This window comes from Saccostrea echinata, unplaced genomic scaffold, assembly GCF_033153115.1.
Source record: "Saccostrea echinata isolate AGI-Se365-2 ecotype Australia unplaced genomic scaffold, CSIRO_AGI_Sech_v1 ptg000023l, whole genome shotgun sequence".
Classification (NCBI taxonomy): domain Eukaryota; kingdom Metazoa; phylum Mollusca; class Bivalvia; order Ostreida; family Ostreidae; genus Saccostrea; species Saccostrea echinata.
The window spans coordinates 5100537-5120283 of NW_026889772.1; the positions used below are offsets into that span (position 1 = coordinate 5100537).

General features: G+C 32.3%; 1 protein-coding gene across 1 annotated transcript; it reads left to right on the forward strand.

Annotated features, from left to right (window-relative positions):
• Positions 1 to 1704: 1704 nt before the first annotated feature.
• On the forward strand, positions 1705 to 18490 carry LOC133191370 (uncharacterized). Its single transcript, XM_061327124.1, has 4 exons — positions 1705 to 1844; positions 11461 to 11595; positions 17181 to 17315; positions 17663 to 18490. Exons 2-4 carry the CDS (start codon positions 11463 to 11465, stop codon positions 17725 to 17727), a joined length of 333 nt encoding a protein of 110 aa, XP_061183108.1. The 5' UTR covers positions 1705 to 1844; positions 11461 to 11462; the 3' UTR covers positions 17728 to 18490.
• The last annotated feature ends 1257 nt before the right edge of the window (positions 18491 to 19747 follow it).

The window sequence follows — 19747 nt, forward strand, 5'->3', positions numbered from 1 at the left end:
GGTTTCTCAGGGTAATCCCCTCCTTAAAACACCTATCCCGGTCTCAGAATTTTGGATCTGTCACAGAAAATGCTGTGATATGAATCAGTGGATAGGTGATTATAAACAGATCATACAATATTCATATCACGCCATGTTACGTTGATCCTTTGCTGACAGAAGCCAATCCATTGAACTTTTATCAGCACCAATCCCACTTTACTAGCTTATACTTTTTGTACATCAGCGTGTAAGCTGAATTGCTAGAATGATCAGCTTTCTTGTGTCGACAGCAGACAATCGTTGTGGCTATAAAGTCAGTATACTGCGCTCACCTCAAGCAGAACAAATTAATATGATACTAGAAAATGGTCTTCTCAATATTTTTTTAATTTAATTTTTCTTTGAAATGGAGTCAAACGCAACGCTCACAAAATGATGCTTTAAGCAAGGAAACTGTGAATGAGACTTGTCTTAAAAAAAAAAAATGCAAATTTTTCCACGAAGTATTTTTTCTCATACAGTGGATTTCAGATAAAATGCACCGAAACACTAAACTGAAATAAGCAAAACACGTTATAAATATTCCTGATAATGAAAAAAAAATTAGGTATTCGAAAATGAAATGGGCTAAGTTATGTTTTCCAATAAAGCTGGTTTTCTTCTACTTTTTTCTGTTTGTTTTGAAAATATTCAAGAAGACGTAAAAAGTTCATTTATAAAGACTAAGTGTATAGCATTCAGAACTTTAAATATGCAATATGATAAATTCCATCTAGAAATACTTATTTAAAAAGAAATATTCCGGAGATATAACAAAATTAAAAATGACAATAAATTTTGTAATGGAATGGTTTGACTTCCTATATATATATATATATATATATATATATATATATATATATATATATATATATATATATATATATATAAAAATATAAATATATATATATATATATATATATATATATATATATATATATATATATATATATATATATATATATATATATATATATATATATATATATATATATATATATATATATATTTATATATATATACGAGAAATCAAAGTGATATGACATTATCTTTTAGACCATGTAGCCATTAGAGGACGAATACAAGTAATATTCTACTAGAATCTACGTATTTTTAGTGACATAATGGACATGACATTTTTATTACTGCTTGTGTTAAAGAAATCTATGATCAAGTTTGTCAGAACTGTTAGATCGCTATCTGTTGTGTATCATTTCAATTACAGAGCCGTATAGACAGTAATAATTAAACCTTGATCATAAAAAACTTGTTGAAACCGTCGGATATCTGGTCTTGACTTATACAAGGTTTTGAGATTTGATGCCGATGATTTCGCTTCGAGATCCGGAAAGAAACAGGAGTAAACGAAGATTTCCCCAGGCCCAGTATAAAAGTCAGTGCCATTTGCCGACAAATCGAGAGAAAAAAAGTGTATCGGTCCGGAGATGAAAAAAGGGAAAAAAATTATCATTTACTCATAAACTGCATATTGATCTTACATTTGTCAGCTCCCAAAATAAACACGCAGCAACTGACCGCCGATAGACACACCCACCAGAGAGGAAAAAGGACAACGAAGAACACGCATGCGCCCAATTCAAATTTAACTTGCAATCATTTATCATTATAAAATACCAACAATTGTGATTTTAATGCTCAGATCATTCAATGGTTCGATGATAATTGGTGATGATTCTGTTACAAGAGCTATAGGATATACTGGGTTTCTTATTTAAAATGATCTTGTGATTTTTAGTGTATTAAGGACAATTTAAATATAATATTATGTCGTAAGGTCGGGAAGAAGATTAACTTTATTTAAGGTAAGAATTAATACTTGCAAAACACTATACATAGGTCTCTTTTCTCAACTTTAAGTTTGTATAGAGTTAAATGACGGGATTGATTTTATCGATCTAATTTTTTTTTTTTTTCATTTTTTCCATCTTGTGTAAATTTCAATATCTTAAATAAACAAAGATGACACAACAAACAAATAGAAAGGATTACAGTAAAATGCAATTAGATGCCGGAGTAGCATTGATTTAGGTCCATCGACCAAATACTCATTACAAATACTAGCATCTCTTGTGAGAGTGCCCCCCACTATTCACGGGGGATTATCATTCACCAATGGCAGGAGTACATTTATGTAGCTTAAGGTTGCATCTTTAAGTTATATGGTAAACAAGTGCAATCGGACTATTTCATTCGGTAGTATCAATGAAAAAATTAACTTAGAAATGGTTTCTTGCATATTCCATACATTTTCTATCGTAATACATTTATTACCTTAGTTTCTACTTTAATGTAGCTAATTCTTGTGTACAAATCAATAAGATTATTCTAATTATTTTATAAGAATTTTGAAGTAACAATCATTCCCCCAACTCGTCAAGCTGCAATCAATTCCGGAAATGTTTAAGTTGTACGCTGTGAATAATTTATCTGAAGCAATTGGTTGACACTAATTGCAGACAAATTCATATTGACCCTTGCTGACTTCTGGTGCGTCATCAGGATGTCTATCAGAACACCCGGGGACTAAATATAGCATCACGGAAATTTAACGTTATTTCGAAGACTTTAATTATAGAAAAATATTATAACTCTGAGGACTTTTCTAACATTTTAATTGACAAATTGTACATATAATTCTCATGTTATTTAGCAAAATCAAAATATTGACCTTGAAAATTACAGAGATTAATCATCTGACGTAGAAGGACTTATTTATGTTCCCGATTCTGACATAGTAGATTAATGATTCATCGAAATAACCAATTTACTCTTGATTTTTACAATATTTTAGTAATTTTCTCAACTTATAGGATATTTGGTTCAGAAGATAATACTAACAATTTCTTATAGATTCTTGCAATTCTTAGTTTAGATAAGGTCTTATTTACCTCTGGTCATCGTTATGAAGTAGAGAGTTGGGGATGTGTGTTTGGTAGTTGTTTTTTTTTTTCCTGTGATTAGTCTGATCCTTTGATAATGCAGACCACGTGCTTTTATAACACTGAATACTTTTGTTTCTCTTTAATATTTTATTGCTATCAGCCCAGGCCTGCTATATTTTCCAATAAACTGACAGTTAAGAAATTTTTCATTCACGATTTCTTCTCAATATCAAAATAAAATTACGGAAGCAATCAGACAAAAATGTTAATAAAACATTACTTATCAAATATTAACACAACTATGAAATATCAGACAGGCACACGATATTACAAAAAATAATAGATACATACAATGTCAAAGGTCTTCATTTGGCATTAAATATTTAGTAAGGATTGTGTTTTCCGGATATTTGACACCGGAGACAAACTGGGTGTTAGAGGCAAGACCCAATAATAAGGCAGAATTCCTTAGAGAAGAGAGCTAATCTACTCCCCCTCCCCATCACACAAATTAATTATTGTACAAGAATTGCGACCTGAGCAATAAACCTCAGAAGCTTTATATAAAGTGATTTATGTACAATTTATGTCTATATAAAAGTTTTACCACGTCCTTTGCTGAGTAATTATCACCATATATTTATTACTTATTACGTTGCATTAAGTTACCCTTACTATAGTTATTTAATATTGTATATACCTGTTAAGTCATCAGTACTATCGTTACAAACGATCGTGTAAAGTAACTATATAAATTTAAAAATTCAATTGTTCTATCTGTGCTCAATAGAAGCGTATTAATAGCACATTTAAAAAAAAAATTAGGGTGGAATACTAGGTTTAATATTTAATATTGAGTAATAGCCAGATAAGTTTTTAAGGTAAACTAATAGCACAATTAAATTATTTAAGGCGTAGTAATTTCACAGTTAAGTTAAGATAGATAAGATAAGATAAGCTTTTATTTAAAGTCTGGATAGTAGTGAAAGACAGCAGAAGCTCTTATGAGCTTTTGACTGACGAAAGTAACATATACATAACGTAAAGCATGCATAATAGTAAAACAATAAAACATACAGTTAAGTTTTTAAGGTGAACTAATAGCACAATTAAATTATTTAACGCGGAGTAAAAGCAGAGTTTAATATTAAAGAATTCAACAACTAAAACAACCAAGACACAAAATGACACTCATTCAATTAAGAAAAATCAATGAAAAAAATTAATCTGGTTTCTATAAATGATATAAATTAATATTCAAGGATATAACATGTTGAAATTAAGAAAATTATTAGGAATGAAATGGTTCCGTAATATCAATGCACCGGAAGCCTGACGTCAATCCCGGCTTCATTGTACGTTTTGGTCTTCTATTTCCGGTCCTTCTGGTATGTTTGAAAACGACCAACATGTATTTTACGCCCCATCGAAGATTCGGAGGCATATGGTTTTTGCTCTGACCATCCTCTCTCTGTCTGTCTGTTTGTCCGCAAAAACTTTAACCTTGCCCATACTTTTAAGCGGTTGGAACTAGGCTTGCGTATTTCACGTGTACTTCTTCTGACAAGACATTTGTTAAGTTACTTCTTGAATTTAACCCACTTTTGCAAAATTTTACCAAACTTTAACCTTAGCCATAACTTTTGAAAGGTTGGTACTGGGGCTTTCATACTTCACATGTGTATTTCTTGTGATGAGACCTTCCCTTGGGTACAAACAATTATGAACTTTTTACTTTGACCTTTGAGTTTGACCTACTTTTGAAAACTTTAACCTTGGCAATAACTTTTGAATGGTTGAAGTTAGGGCTTTCATATTTCACAAATGTGTAGTCCTTGTGACAAGTCCTTCCCTTTGGTAAAAATTTTTTGACCTTTTTACCTTGACCTTAGAGTTTGACCTACTTTTGAAAATTTTTAACCTTGACAATAACTTTTGAAAGTTAGAAGCCCAGGCTTTCATATTTTGCATGTGCATTCCTTGTGACAAGATCTTCCTATTGGTACAAACAATTTTGACCTTTTGATCTTGACCTTAAGAGTTTTACCTACTTTTGAAAAATATTTTACCCTGGCCATAACTTTTGAATGCTTGGAGCTAGGGCATTCGTATCTCATAGATGCATTTCCTGTGACAAGATCTTTTCGAAAATATCAATATTTTTGACCTCATGACCTTGAGATTGGAGTTTCACCTACTTTTTATAAAACTTTTACCTTGACCATAATTTCTGAATGTTTGCTGCAAGGGATTTCATATTTCACAAGTGTATTCCTTGTGACAAGACCTTATTTGGGTATCAACATTTTTGATCTCTTGACCTTGACCTTGGAGTTTGACTTACATTTCAGAAACTTTAACTTGCATTGACTGAATGTTCGGGGTATCATTGTTTCTCAAACACATTTTATTCCATCTTGATTGTAATCAATCTCTTCCTTACGATGAATGTAATACATTAAATGCATATAAATTTTCCTTAAAGCATAAACACATATCTGACAGATACTAGACGTATTATCAGTTTTAGTGAGCAGAACGAATTACTGGCACAGAAGATCGCTGGCAGCAGCTGAAAATTCATTCGATATTGCCATTAATAGAATTAGTCAATGTCTTTTTTGTTCCCAGTTAAGCCATTTTATGTGTCTTAATAACAATCAAACAGTTATCATTACACTTTGGGGGTACCCCTCTGAAACTTATTTTCAATATTACAGTTAGATAACGCCGTATTAGATAGCGTCCCTGATGCTCGAGCCTGAAGGGGAGATGTCGCGATAAAACTAGGTGAAGTTTTAGCATATCACGTGACTATTGGTATGGTGCAGATCGTTACAGATACGAGATTTGGAATTAATTATTTTAATCATAATTGAAAATGGAAAAGATTAAACCATTGGGTTGACTTATTTTCGCAAGAGAAACATTCCTCGATTTTAAGGAAATAATAATGATCCAATAATTTATTGTAGCATAAAATATATCAAATTACTTGAAGTAACATATATAACATTTCTATACATTTATATTTTATCATGGTACCCGATTCTATTGAGAATGAACATTACTTAAGGATTTTGCTCCAGTAGTACAGAAACACAGCCCAGAAATGGAATGCCTTCACTTCCGGTACTGGTCAGATTTGATATACAAATTACATAGTAAACGTTACATTAAAATAACCTCATTAGCGGAAGGAAATGCTGTCGAGGGTTGTATGCTATTCATTGGTTTTAATCGCTGAATTGATGATTGACTGTTATTCATAAAAAAAAACTCTACGTAGGAAGGTTTAGAAATGTTTAGCTGTAGGCCGTTGTTTAATTTAATACAAAAAGAAATATTAGAAAATTTGATGTACATCTTATATTTTGTGCATTAATGTGACCCTGAAGCTTCAATAGTATGATTTTATGCTAAACATATATCTATAAATACACCTCTATCAGTCATCCATCATTTGTAATTGAAAAGTATTCAACCTTTGGCAAATAATTTCCCTGTTCATCCAAGTACATGAACACTGATAGAACACTGAAGTGCCAGCAAACTTTATCAGGATAAGAAATGAAAACAAAATACTAGTAAAACAAATTTTTAAAAAAGCTTTTCTTATTCATTTTTTCTGAATGTATTGTTCTATTAAGTCACCTTTAGTCTCCCATGAATCACGTTCATCATAAGTAAGTAAGCTCGAAGTGTTAATGCATGTTGACTTCAAATAAATGAACCCTTAACTATTTATTCTATTTCAACATCTCTATAATTGAACTTTTCGGTTTTTTCATGCTTTACTACAGATGAAATACTGAAGATCATCAATAATCATAAAAGCACAACTATATGAATATTAATGTTTTTGACACCCTGTATCAGTTTGTGATCAGGCATTAACAAGTCACAGGATTATAGAATAATCTTTCTAATGCCCACCTATCAAACAGGTAACTAACAGTACGACTGTGTCTGTGTTTAATGGGTTTTCTTGTCTCTAGATGATTTTCATAGTACTCACTAGTATATAGGAAAGTGATCAGAGTTTACTAATCTTTGCAACTGAACAATTAAGTTTTATTTGTTTGATTGATTTTTGGGAGGGGGAGGGGTGAGTTGTTTTCTTTGGGTGTTTTTTTTTTTTTTTTTTTTTTTTTTTAAAGTTTTTGTTTGCTGTTTTGTTGACAACTGTAGGTTACGTAGTGCTAATTTGACTGTTATTTACCCACGTAAGTTCTGAATTTCAACACCAATACTCGACAGTATTCGGATTCTCCGTGGTGTCTTGTAAAATAACAAATACGATGATATTTCTAGACATTGGTCCAGGGGGACAGAGTCTTTCTTTGAGAATCCTCTATCGACTTTTGAAATGTCTACACCCATTCATTCTCTCTTTCGCATGCGCAGTTTGACTTGATCACTGTTAGTATCTGTTACATTTTCTTGTTAGTTTATTGTTAAATCACGTTTAAAAAGATTTTTCTCTCACTTAATTAACTTAATACAGATATGTATATGTTTGGCCATAGAACTCATATCTGTCTTTTAATCTAAGGAGTGATGTCTCCTCGTTTTCACTCCAGTTCCTGAAACAAACATTTCGTGCCAACCCTTTGCATCTTTTCCACTGCATTCATTATCTGATCGATTTCACTAATAGTGATCTGCTTGAAAATTATCTTTATTAAGAATATGACTTAGCTATGATTGAGTGCATTTATATATTCCGATTCTAACGTGACAAGTTCCTTAATAAAGCTTGGCAGTAAACACAAAGCAAGTGACAATTTTAAGACCCCTCTCTGGGATTGGAGGTGGCTGCGATGCCCAGCACACCGAATATTCAGTGCTGGCTCCGGAAATATACAATTTATGCGTAAATCTTTACCGTGAAAGTGTCAAACGTTTCTTTATGTCACAAATCCGTTGTTTTATGTGTAAATGTGAAGATGCAATATAATTGCACTGATGGGTTGGAGTAAATGACATTCATTTATATAGAGGAAAACAATACAAACATGATTTTAAATACGTTTATTATCATATTGGCGATTGTTGGTCGTGGCATTTTTAAAAGCAGCAAGGGGTCGCCAAGCTTAAAGAGCGACCCCAAATTACAGCAAGCAGCAGCAGCAGCAAACAACATGAAAGAATATACATATACTATTAATAAGCATAAAGATGGCCGTTCCGGGTATACCGCGAACGGTAATTAACCTTACAATTATAGCGAGCGCAGCGAGCGGCGCGAAGCGCCGCTCGTCACTGCGAGCTCTAACGACAACGCCTGGGCGAAGAGAAAATTCGGACTACTGCACATTCATTCAATAGAATTTTTTTCCGCAGTAATTCTGGACCCACAATGCATCGCTTGTTTAAGCTACGTTCTCGCGAGAATAACAACAACAGTTTAACTAACAAAAAATAAACTCGCCTTGATTTAATGGATATATTGCTGATAAATAGTAAATAAAACGTTCTTCATTTAAGTCAACAATGTTCAGACTTCGGTTTGGTAATGCAACTTAAATACGACGTCATGTGACGTCAGAGTCTAGACGCACCAAATGTCACGTGCAATTTGACGAACGAGCCCGATCTAAATTAAACCTGAATAAATATCTGCGCTCGCCCTAACGGTCGCACCGTTAACATATTATTTTATGTATTTTACATAAACTTTACATATTATTTACAAAAAACTGTGATTGAAATCATATTTTTTTTTTTTTTCAAAATTCTGTCTGCTACAAAATTCGTGTACCTTTCGTTTTTTGGATCTAGGACAAAGAGGAGGAATTTGAGATATTCCGATCCCGATATAGTTATTTTTTAGCATACTCAACTCAAATAGCAGAAACTAAGTTTTCCTCATAAATAAGCGCATCTATTCTTTAAATTAATAGATGCAATTAATTCAAATTGTTTATATTTTAAAAAAATCTTCGAAATATAATCTGGCGTTCCTATTAAGGACATCTGTAGCAGGAGCATATCATAAGTCTTTTAAAGTAGAGAGGAAAGTGGAATAGTTCCATTTTTTTCAACATACATTCTCCAAACGAACAGAAATGAATCCTGAGTTAGTGATCATTCAACCCTAATAGTGGCAGAGAAGATATAGTGTCCGTGGCAAATTTATCTCGATGCTTTGCATTTAATCTTCTACAGTCATAGGGGACCAGTAGCCCCACAAAACTGGCACGGATGCGTATATAAAACAATTAGTTGTCTTTATTTGGCGCTGACTCATAGTTCATTTTATCGTACATTTGTCTATCGTAATGAAACCACTGTGAATATATAACCGTCCTTCTCATTCTTCAGACGATGGCAAAGACTTTGGCAATGTCACTTGTTAATGAAAAGCTTTACAACTAACATAAGATAAGCCAGTTTGACTTTCTCCAAATATTAAGCTAGATTAGTGTAGTTCTATATATCTAAGGAATGAAAACCTGTATCGGGGCAGTTTACGCTTTTAGAGCGTTAAGCGGTTTATAAAAATAGGTAAACTGTTCCAACCTAGGTTATACAAATGGGTAGCTAATAAATTAATTTTTATAATTCAAATTTCTATCATTATGAATAAAAATAAAACAATTTACCCTTTAAAATGCCTTCAAATTGTACAAATTTTAATCTTAACGCCAAGCGTATTGATACGTTTTTGCCGTTAGTCAATGTGACGTTTGCATTATAGGATGTTCGATATAAACGAATATCTCTATCCAATCAAATGGCACGTTACAATTGGAATTAGATAATAAAAAATATATAATTATAAGACAGATGTAAAGGGAATTTATAAAATTCGCAGACAGATCAAATTTACAAGAATTTTAGGTCTACTTTACATGGCAGGGCTCGAGGGACCTCATTTCACAGATGCAATTAATTTTGCAATTAAAATCACTGACAGTTTGTCTTGGATCGTATCTAGATTTGATAAAATTGATAAAAAATGATCTTCAATTTTTTAAAATGAGTCATGAGGTTGCTTGTTATATTTTTACAGCAACAAATACTGTATATTTTTTTCCAGTCATTTTAACTTGTATTAAATGTCTTAAAGCAACCTCTAAGTACATGTACTTTATTGGGTTAGTCTCTCGAATTTTTCTATCGCTGAGTGTTAAGTCAGTGAAGGGAGGAGAATTTTCTCTGATCCCAGGGTAAACTGAACATCAATTGATCGTTCACATACTTCCGAAATGATTGGGTTATGAATCAGATTTTCTCTCCATTTCATCAATCGACAAAACAATAACGATGTTCTGTCATGCAATCTCCTATGTGTAACTTAATTAACTTTTGTTCATTTTTATTGTGTTTTGTTTCATGTTCTAATGCTTTTACTATATCATCATCAAACTTATGATTAGCTACCTACAACTTCCGGTCACGATTACAATGATCCGGATCAATGAGTTTCTGATTCGTTATCCAGTGTTCCATCTTTGTTGAAGGAATTCATTTTGTTACTACGTGGTGACATTGCAGGGGCGACACTCTGAAAACAATCGCACCTCCCTAGAGCTAACTTTCTTTAAATTTGGAATACTATTCAGCAGCAAGAAGACCATTCAGAAACTCCCATCTCTTTACGTAATAATGTGACGCTGAATTCTAAATTTTTTGTGTACCCAAGGAATTTAAAGCAAGTCAAAATGATAGTGGATTCTCTTTATTTTTGGTAGCAACGGTGAGTTAAGGGAGATATACATTTATTGTTATACCTATCAGAAACATGCTAGTATAAAATATTAGTTTGCAATGCTTGACCATCGTCAGAGGGTAGGAATAAATTTTAACAGGGGGAGGGGGGACAAGAGATGATTAGGTATACAGCGCCTGTTGCCAAAAGACTTAACTGTTAGTTAAAATTGACACAAAAAACAACAAATTTGGTTTTAACATTCTTTTATAAATATATATATATTTTTTAAAAAATCTTAAGATCATTCTATAATTTTAGTCAAAATAAGTGGACATCAAAATTTAGGCAGGAGGGAATGGTCGCTGGGTGTGCTCCTCCCTTACACCTGGAATTTATTTGCATATACAAATCACTTCTCAGGAAAAAAAAAAACAAATAACTTTATACAATTCCTCTTTTCTTTTGGAATTATTTAAGACTCGAATAAATGTGATTCAGTTTTAATTTTCATTTTTTACCGTTTCCGTGATAAATCATTATCAGTAAATTATAGATAAACGATCAAAACAAAAACTAGATGATTACAAAATAAACGCCAGTTTTATGCATTTTTTAAAGGGTAATGCTCATTGTTTTTTCTTTCTATATTTTCTTTACTGCATGACTCATGTTACTCAATATCATTCCAATTTTGCAGAATATCAACAACAACCAAAAAAAAAAAAAAAAAAAAAAAAAAAAAAAATCGAGAGGGGAGTTAAAATTTGGCTAATAGCATTATACAATATGTTTTCATTTTTTGAATATAAAATTGGATCTACTTTGAACAGAATCCCTGTGGCCAGATATAATGAAAGGATTTCTTGTACTTTACAGATATGCAACAGTGCGCCTTCCTGTATTACTGGTGTATTTTATTTTCCGTGATCGGAGTTACCTCCTCCTTGTATCTTCCAAGCATGCATAGATCCAGAAAAAACGCCATATCTTCAATACAATCAAATTACAAAGGTAAGGCCATTCTAACATTATACTTAAAGAATACTTATTTTAAGTTTGCGTACGAAATAAAAGGTAAATACAAGGTAGAATTATTTAATCGACACACACATTTCACAAAAGTCACACTTGTGGAAATAAGACTGACGCTAGAAGTATTCTGCAACTTCAATATCAATTAGTGTGTAGTTTCGAGTTTTCATCGAGATGTGGAAAAAAATTAATATTTTTTTTTAACGGAAATGTACATATAGATGTATATACAGTGTATATTGTTTATCACTATTAAATGCACTTTATTCCACAAAACATTGCAATAAATGCATGTAATCCAAACTGACATACATCACCAACTCCTTATTGTGACATATTTGGTATCATTAGGAATGTATTATTAAAACCATGAAAAGTACAATAATTTTTATCATTTGAAGATGCTGATGGTTTTTTAAATCCAATATAACTCATAACTAAACAATCAAATTACAAATAATTTGCTACTTCAATTAGATTATAAGATTATATTGGTTTTGCAAACATTTACTTAACCCATCAATTTACAATAGTAATATGATCACCTTTACCTTAAAATCAACTTACAAAAGTAACGTCATCTTTAACATAAAACTCCGCTTACAAAAGTAACGTCACCTTTAACTTTAAGATGACCTTACAACAGAAACGTCAAATTTAACTTCCAAATGACCTACAACAGTAACGTCACCTTTAACTTTAAAATGACCTCACAAAAGGAACGTCACCTTAAACTTTAAACGTAACGTCACCTTTAACTTTAAAGTGACCTTTCAATAGTAACGTCACCTTTAACTTTAAAATAAGCTTACAACATGTAACGTCATCATTAAAATTATCATCGCCTTATAAAAGTGATATCTTTAAATACGGACTAAAATAGTCAACTTTATCAGCTTACCATAGCTTACAACAGTGTCTTCATTTTATTAATCAGATTGTAATAGTTTCTGTTCATCAATTTTGACTTTGATACTAGAACACAATTTATAATAGTAAATTTAATTTACATTAATTAGAGTTCAAAATAAAAGTCAACGTTAACCTAACGATGAGCTGAAAATATTTCATATTTAAACTGCAACGTGTACTTTACAATCTCAGCACAAAAGTACCTCAACGTTTACAATCTCAGTACAAAAGTACGTCAACGTTTACAATCTCAGTACAAAAGTACCTCAACGTTTACAATCTCAGTATAAAAGTACCTCAACGTTTACAATCTTAGTAGAAAAGTACCTCAACGTTTACAATCTCAGTATAAAAGTACCTCAACGTTTACAATCTTAGTAGAAAAGTACGTCAACGTTTACAATCTTAGTAGAAAAGTACGTCAACGTTTACAATCTTAGTAGAAAAGTACGTCAACGTTTACAATCTTAGTAGAAAAGTACGTCAACGTTTACAATCTCAGTACAAAAGCACCTCAACGTTTACAATCTTAGTAGAAAAGTACGTCAACGTTTACAATCTTAGTAGAAAAGTACGTCAACGTTTACAATCTTAGTAGAAAAGTACGTCAACGTTTACAATCTTAGTAGAAAAGTACGTCAACGTTTACAATCTTAGTAGAAAAGTACGTCAACGTTTACAATCTCAGTACAAAAGTACGTCAACGTTTACAATCTCAGTACAAAAGTACGTCAACGTTTACTTCACAATCAGATTATAAAAGCATTGTCAACTTTAACTTAGGGGCTATATGAAAAGATTTCGAATGAAAGACTTAATTCAAATAGTTAAGGGGAGAGGGTTAGAAGCCTTAAAACTTTTCGTTGTTCGACATCGATAACTACGCAGAAAATGCTTATTCTACATGAAACTATATTTAATTGATATTTGAAATCTTTCAAAAAAAAAAAAAATGTTATTTTCAGTATTATATTTGTACTAGTACCTTATAATCAAATTTGAATCAACACTCATAGTATTTAGTTTTGAGGGGGAGGGACGTCTTGATGTCTTACACTATAACATGTAGTAGAATCTCCAGATTTTAACTTTACAATCAGATTACGAAAGGTGATGTCAGCTTTCAATAGTAACATCAACGTTAAATTTTCAATTACAAATGGCAAATCAACTAATAAAACTTCACAATTGAGAACTACATATCAACCTTAAAGGCGAGGCAAAATTATTTACACAATCAAATATCATACGTCATGATGCCTGTAACTATCGATTAAAGATCAATTAAAAATGCAAACAAAACAATTAAAATATGTAAAAAGGTAACATCTGTTTGACGTATACAATAGTATTTGAAAGCTGAAATAACATTTAAATATGTATTTAATTTTCAAAATTCATGTAGCCATTCAGGCAGATATAATACAAAGTAACATAGACTTTAAAATAGAAGGAGAGATGTAATTCATATAGGCAGTGGCAAATTAAAAACCACAAACCATATAACTAAACACTACTGACTGTGTCTTGTATAGTCAGTCATGAGAAATATAAATACGTTATCGATTGAAAGGCAAAATATAAGTTGTCTGATATGTCTTGCTTCATGTTCTTGACGGAATAGGTGAAATAGTCGTTTGCAATTCCATCCCTTATAATTTATTAATTCAATCGATTTAATAAAGCTGACGTTTTATTTTTCCAATTAATGACACTCTATATGTGAAAGGAATATTGAAAATTAAATCTGTCTTCATTTTTTCCATTCTTTTTTGAAGAATGAAAAGAAATATAAAATTTTTTAATAAAACAGTTGAAAAGATCAAGCAAACTGATCGTAAAGTATATAGAAGTAAAAGAAAACCGGTATTAAATAAATCGTCTACTAAAACTGAAGGGCGTCGTAAACTCCAGCAGATAATTAGCTTATCTAATCCCTCAAAAAACCTGTAGTTCGCATTTGCAGAGACGACGGTCATAATTTTTACCTTCAAAGCAATGTAGGTCTCAATTAACTATCCCAGCTCCCAGCAATGGTACCAGGAGGACGGGCAATCGACGGAGCTCCTAATTATACGAATTTCCCCTCTGTAGGATTTGTCAGGAAAAATGACAACATTAACGGTAAATTTATTGTTGATTAGCCATCAGAAAAACAAATCAGGTGCAAAACGTCCTCCTGTTATTCCGAAAAAGGTTCGAATTCAAGAAAATTAAATTATAACAGAATTAAACAACACCAAGCTAATCGTATTGGAAGGACCTCTTGGGAAATTAGGATAGTTATAAACTTGGAAATAGTTCTGCACTGGTAGAAGTAAATTTGTTCAATATTTATAGTTCAAGCAAGTTTACAAACATTTCTGTTAGCGCCAATAATAAAAATATGTTAAAAACAGATAAACCGGGATAAATTCGTTGAAACAATATATCGAAAAAGTAATCCATTTTCAACCGAACCATACGTTATTTCATAAAAGCTTAGAAGGGAAAAATCAGTAGTAAATCGACCTCATCGACAAATGTAAGGCACAATACATATATTGTATGGTCTATAAAGATTCTCAAGAACAGAAAAAAAATTACAAGGGTTAGCGCGTTCGTCTCTTTTCAAATCAAACACGAACAATAAAAATCAATGGTAATGGAAAAAAAAGTTTCAACAAGATAACAAAAATCATCTTCATTGTTAATATGAGCAATGGTCCTCGAAATAGCGTTATGAGAACAATTATGAAAGAAAAGTGAAATATAAAATACCATGGTCTTCTATTTTTGTCTACCTCCCCCGAAATACACATTGTTTTAATAGTTACAAGCAATAGAGCAGTTGATGGATTGCCTATATTCATTTGTGTCGGAGTACCAACGCCCATCAATATACGGAAATTCCCATCTAAAGGTTCACTCTCCTTTTAATAGTGGTTTTTTTAAACAAGCATCAGTGATGCAGTACAAGGATCAAATAACCATCAGAACACAGAACCAGGAATTCATCTCAGACAAAGTGGTTTTTAAAGTTTTCTGTAATTGGCGCCTGGTTATTTTCATTGTCTATAGTATGAAAATATGAGATTAAACACAATTGATGTCAGATTTTCTCTATAAGCGTTTATATCCTCTACGTCTGTCATACCGGGTTATAGAAAGTGACTTATATAAATGTACCAATATATTGCAACCGTACGAACAGCTTTAAACTGGAGATTTCAGGGACTCTTGGCTTTAGTAAAGGTTAAAAAGTCGTTCTCTTCGAGTATTGCTAGTTCCATCTGACCGACCTTGATTCTTACTTTTTAAAGATAAAACACAAAAATCATCATCAAATTCAAGACAACTGAAATGTGTTTGTATATATAAAATGTACAATTAATGGCTGTAAAAGGATCGAAATCGTGGTATACTCGGATTTGTTTCAATAAGTGTAGGCGTTACCGTGGCATTGAACTTTCGATGGAGTCGATCGGATATATACAATCGAGATCGAGGTCTATGTAGCCGTACGTAAATTGGTTATAACACATGCGATAAGACGTCAAGCTTCAAATAATGGTCAAAATATTCAACGAAAAACATCATCTCTCACAATAGCTATAAAAAATACAGATTAACCCAAACGCCAAAGGCAGAGGCCTCATGCCATGGGAAACAAGTATGACGCTGTTGTGACGAGGTACGCAAGAACTATTCCGCTATCTCAATCTCACTGTCTTCATCCGCGGGTATATATAGCAACTTTATGGTAGTATTGACTCAATTAGAAGAATTCTGAACGTTCTTAGCACCGTGTGACTTGGAGACTGATTGACATCAAATCTAAAAGCAGGATCTATAACAGATTTCAATATCAACTGATATTTCTCTACACATAATAGTTTTCTTTAAAATACATATAAATACATTAACACATAGTTAGCTCGGCATATATTGCTGAAAAGAAATAAATAAATATAAATATAGGTATCGTACGATTTAGAGACATTCTGGAATTTCACTATGAGTTCTACATCGTTTGACGAGAAGGGAGATGGCATCTTGGCTGTGTTCAAGATCGAAGCAGCCACTTAGAGCTACTATCTTGCACGATATGCTAACCAAGCCGCTTCATAGAATAACAAGCGTTAACTCATACATGTATAGTGTGTTCATAAGACTTAGCAGGTAGCCTAGCTGCTAGACTAGACATCTGCGATCTTTAATACGGCCCTGATTGTTCTCACTATTGTTTCCTGTGTGCGAGTAAACACTGAATATTAAGGTTCATCGACACTCTGATAAGAGAGATAACTCTAACTGGTATAAATGACTATTATTCCTTTATAAAACCGTCAAGTTAACAGGCCTTTTCTGTCCAATGTTGCCCCGCAAAGTATGCTGAAATTGCATGCGTTTTAATTATAAATTAGAATTCTTTTGGAAAAACATAAGTTTTAAGGAAAGATTTTGTATGAGTAAGCAGAGGGATAATGAACCTTAAAGTTCCTTCACAACCCATATATTCATTAATTACGTAGAATGCATGGATTTTTGCAGAAAGTACAATTGGAAAAAAAACCGCTAAAGTATTTTCTATACAGCACACATTCATTTCTGCTCGCTTTTGACATATTCATGAAATTTTAATTGAATTTTAAAATTGATTCTAATTTTAGGTGCCGTGGGAGTGAGGTGGGACAAGAGAAATGAACTCCAGGGGAATTTACACTCTCGCTTCAGACACCACTCAAAGAGTTTTGGAACAAAACATAGATTTATCTCCGAGATGTTCCGAATGTTTGATTTAAATGGTAAGTGGAGTTTATGATATTACAAAGAGAGCTTCGCCTTTCACAAATAAAATACATGTAATTTTGATGTTAAACTTTGTTAACTAAAAATAATCCTACATTAGCGCGACTATAAAAACTAAATCCCATTTTGAAAGGGATTGTGACTTTTTTTTCAAAGTTTACACAAGCCTGTAAATGAGATGCTTGTGCACAGGTTCGGGATAGTGGCCACAATAGCTTTTGTTTTATACTTAACCTTCTTAAATTTGTGATGAAGGTTTACTTTTATGTAAGTTAGTGTGTTAAAAGCATCACAAATGACCACATAATTTTCATTAAAACATGAATATTTTTATTTAATGAAGGTGATGGATGCGTGGAGCGAGATGAATTTGAGTACGTTCTAGATTTTATGGACATCTGGATGTAGTGTGTAAAAACTTACAGACCTTTTCATTCCCCGCTCAAAACTGAAAGAAGAAATAAGAAAATGACATTCCCTGCAGGAATGATAATTATTTCTAAAGCCCACACAAGTGAACACGTGACACTAGAGAGTTAACGCCTATTGGAAGATTTTTGTTAGCAGAGGAAATCGACAAGTAAAGGAGGAACAGAATCTGTCTCAGTTTTGTCACAGACTCCATTTGACATAGATCACTGCCATGGCCGATCAACATCCGGTTGTATTTTTATATACAACCAAAGAAAAGAAACAACCAGACACGACTTATCACATTTCAAGTGATCAAAATTCGCAATCACTTCCGGAATTTTTTGCTTTCATTCCTTAATAAAAAAAACCCCACAATATAGTATTTTCTTTTTTTTCTTTTCTCTGATATCCACTTCTTTTTTTTAACCGTTCTTTGATATTTTCCCGTACCATTAAGCAGATGTTTCGAATAATTCTTATAAAATTTGCAGCACACAAATGCGTGATATTCAACTTGCGAACATTTCAACTAATGCTTTATTTATAATTATATTTATTCTTAATACAGAAGACATGTGTGAATGGCCCTGAAAGCATAACGTGGTAATTTATTCATTGATAATGTACATACTTCTTCTGAGTTGTTGATATTTGTTTATTTATTGTAATTTATTTGTCATACTGTTTTTCTTGTATTATTGTTTGATATACGTGTAAAGTATGAGTGAAATATTTTAAAGTTGATGAGATTTTAATGTTTTACAAGAAGATTATTGTTCGATTATAATGTATATATACATTTTAAAGGTTTTCTTGTTTCTTCTTCACTTAAAACCATTCTTATTATAACAACATTCCAGCATGGACAGTTCCGTTCTTGATTTTCATTCCAACCGGAGATTTTACGTTTTAGAATTACTGAAGCAAAATTTTAAATTCTTTAAGTAAGAAATATTAGTAAGAAATAAATGGTACTGTGACATTTGTGTCTAGGTTGGATTTCACTGGAAAGAATCCATGCAATTAAATATATATTATACAACGTTGAACATTGTTACTTTACTTTTTAAATATATGTATATCAAGAATTAAAAACATTATTTTCATGCTTAAACGTTGTTTTTATTTATAATCAATTGAATCAAGCTATACCTACATTGATATTTTATTTCAAGCGGAAGACAAAATGTTCTCACGCCCTGAAACTGAATTTTGGCAACAAGCATCAATATACACTATGATTCTTAATAAGGTTCTAAAATGACACCATCTATCATTCTCAATGAAATCCTCTTGAGAGAAGGCGTGTACTTTATTTGAAAATAATTGTCTTTCCTTTATTCAGGGACGTTTTGCGACAAGCTAGGTTGAAATTGGCTCAGTGGTTCCGGAGAAGTTGAAAATGTGAAAAGATAACAGACGGCAGACGTACGACAGACAAATGTCGATCAGAAAAGCTTACATGAGTGTTTGGCTCAGATGAGCTAAAAAGAGGGCAGTCCTGGTTCGTGCAGACAGCAAACTCTTTACCAAAAGAAATAGTAAAATCTTAATAATGATTGAAATTGTCTCAAATAAAAGTTAGGGTGTGTGCAGTAATGTAAGACTATCTTGTGTCCATCAATCCTCGCTGGTAGAACTTTTGCTCGTAATTTTGTTTAAGATAGATTATGTGGATGGCTGCATTGGTCAAACATCACATACGTTTCTTGACAGTCATTAGATCAGAATCCAAGACCATAAACTGAGAACAGACTTAATTCAAAATTTGAAAGCAATATAACTCTTGAAATAATTTTGAAGTTGGCTTACTTGTGACATTTGTACAGTCATTTGACCAGGGTTGCGTCTTTTCTGTTTTAAGGCAGTTGGCTTACAGGTGGCATTTGTACAGTCATTAGTCCAGGGTTGCGTCTTTTCTGTTTCAAGGCAGTTGGCTTACTTGTGGCTTTTGTACAGTCATTTGACCAGGGTTGCGTCTTTTCTGTTTCAAAGCAGTTGGCTTACGGGTGGC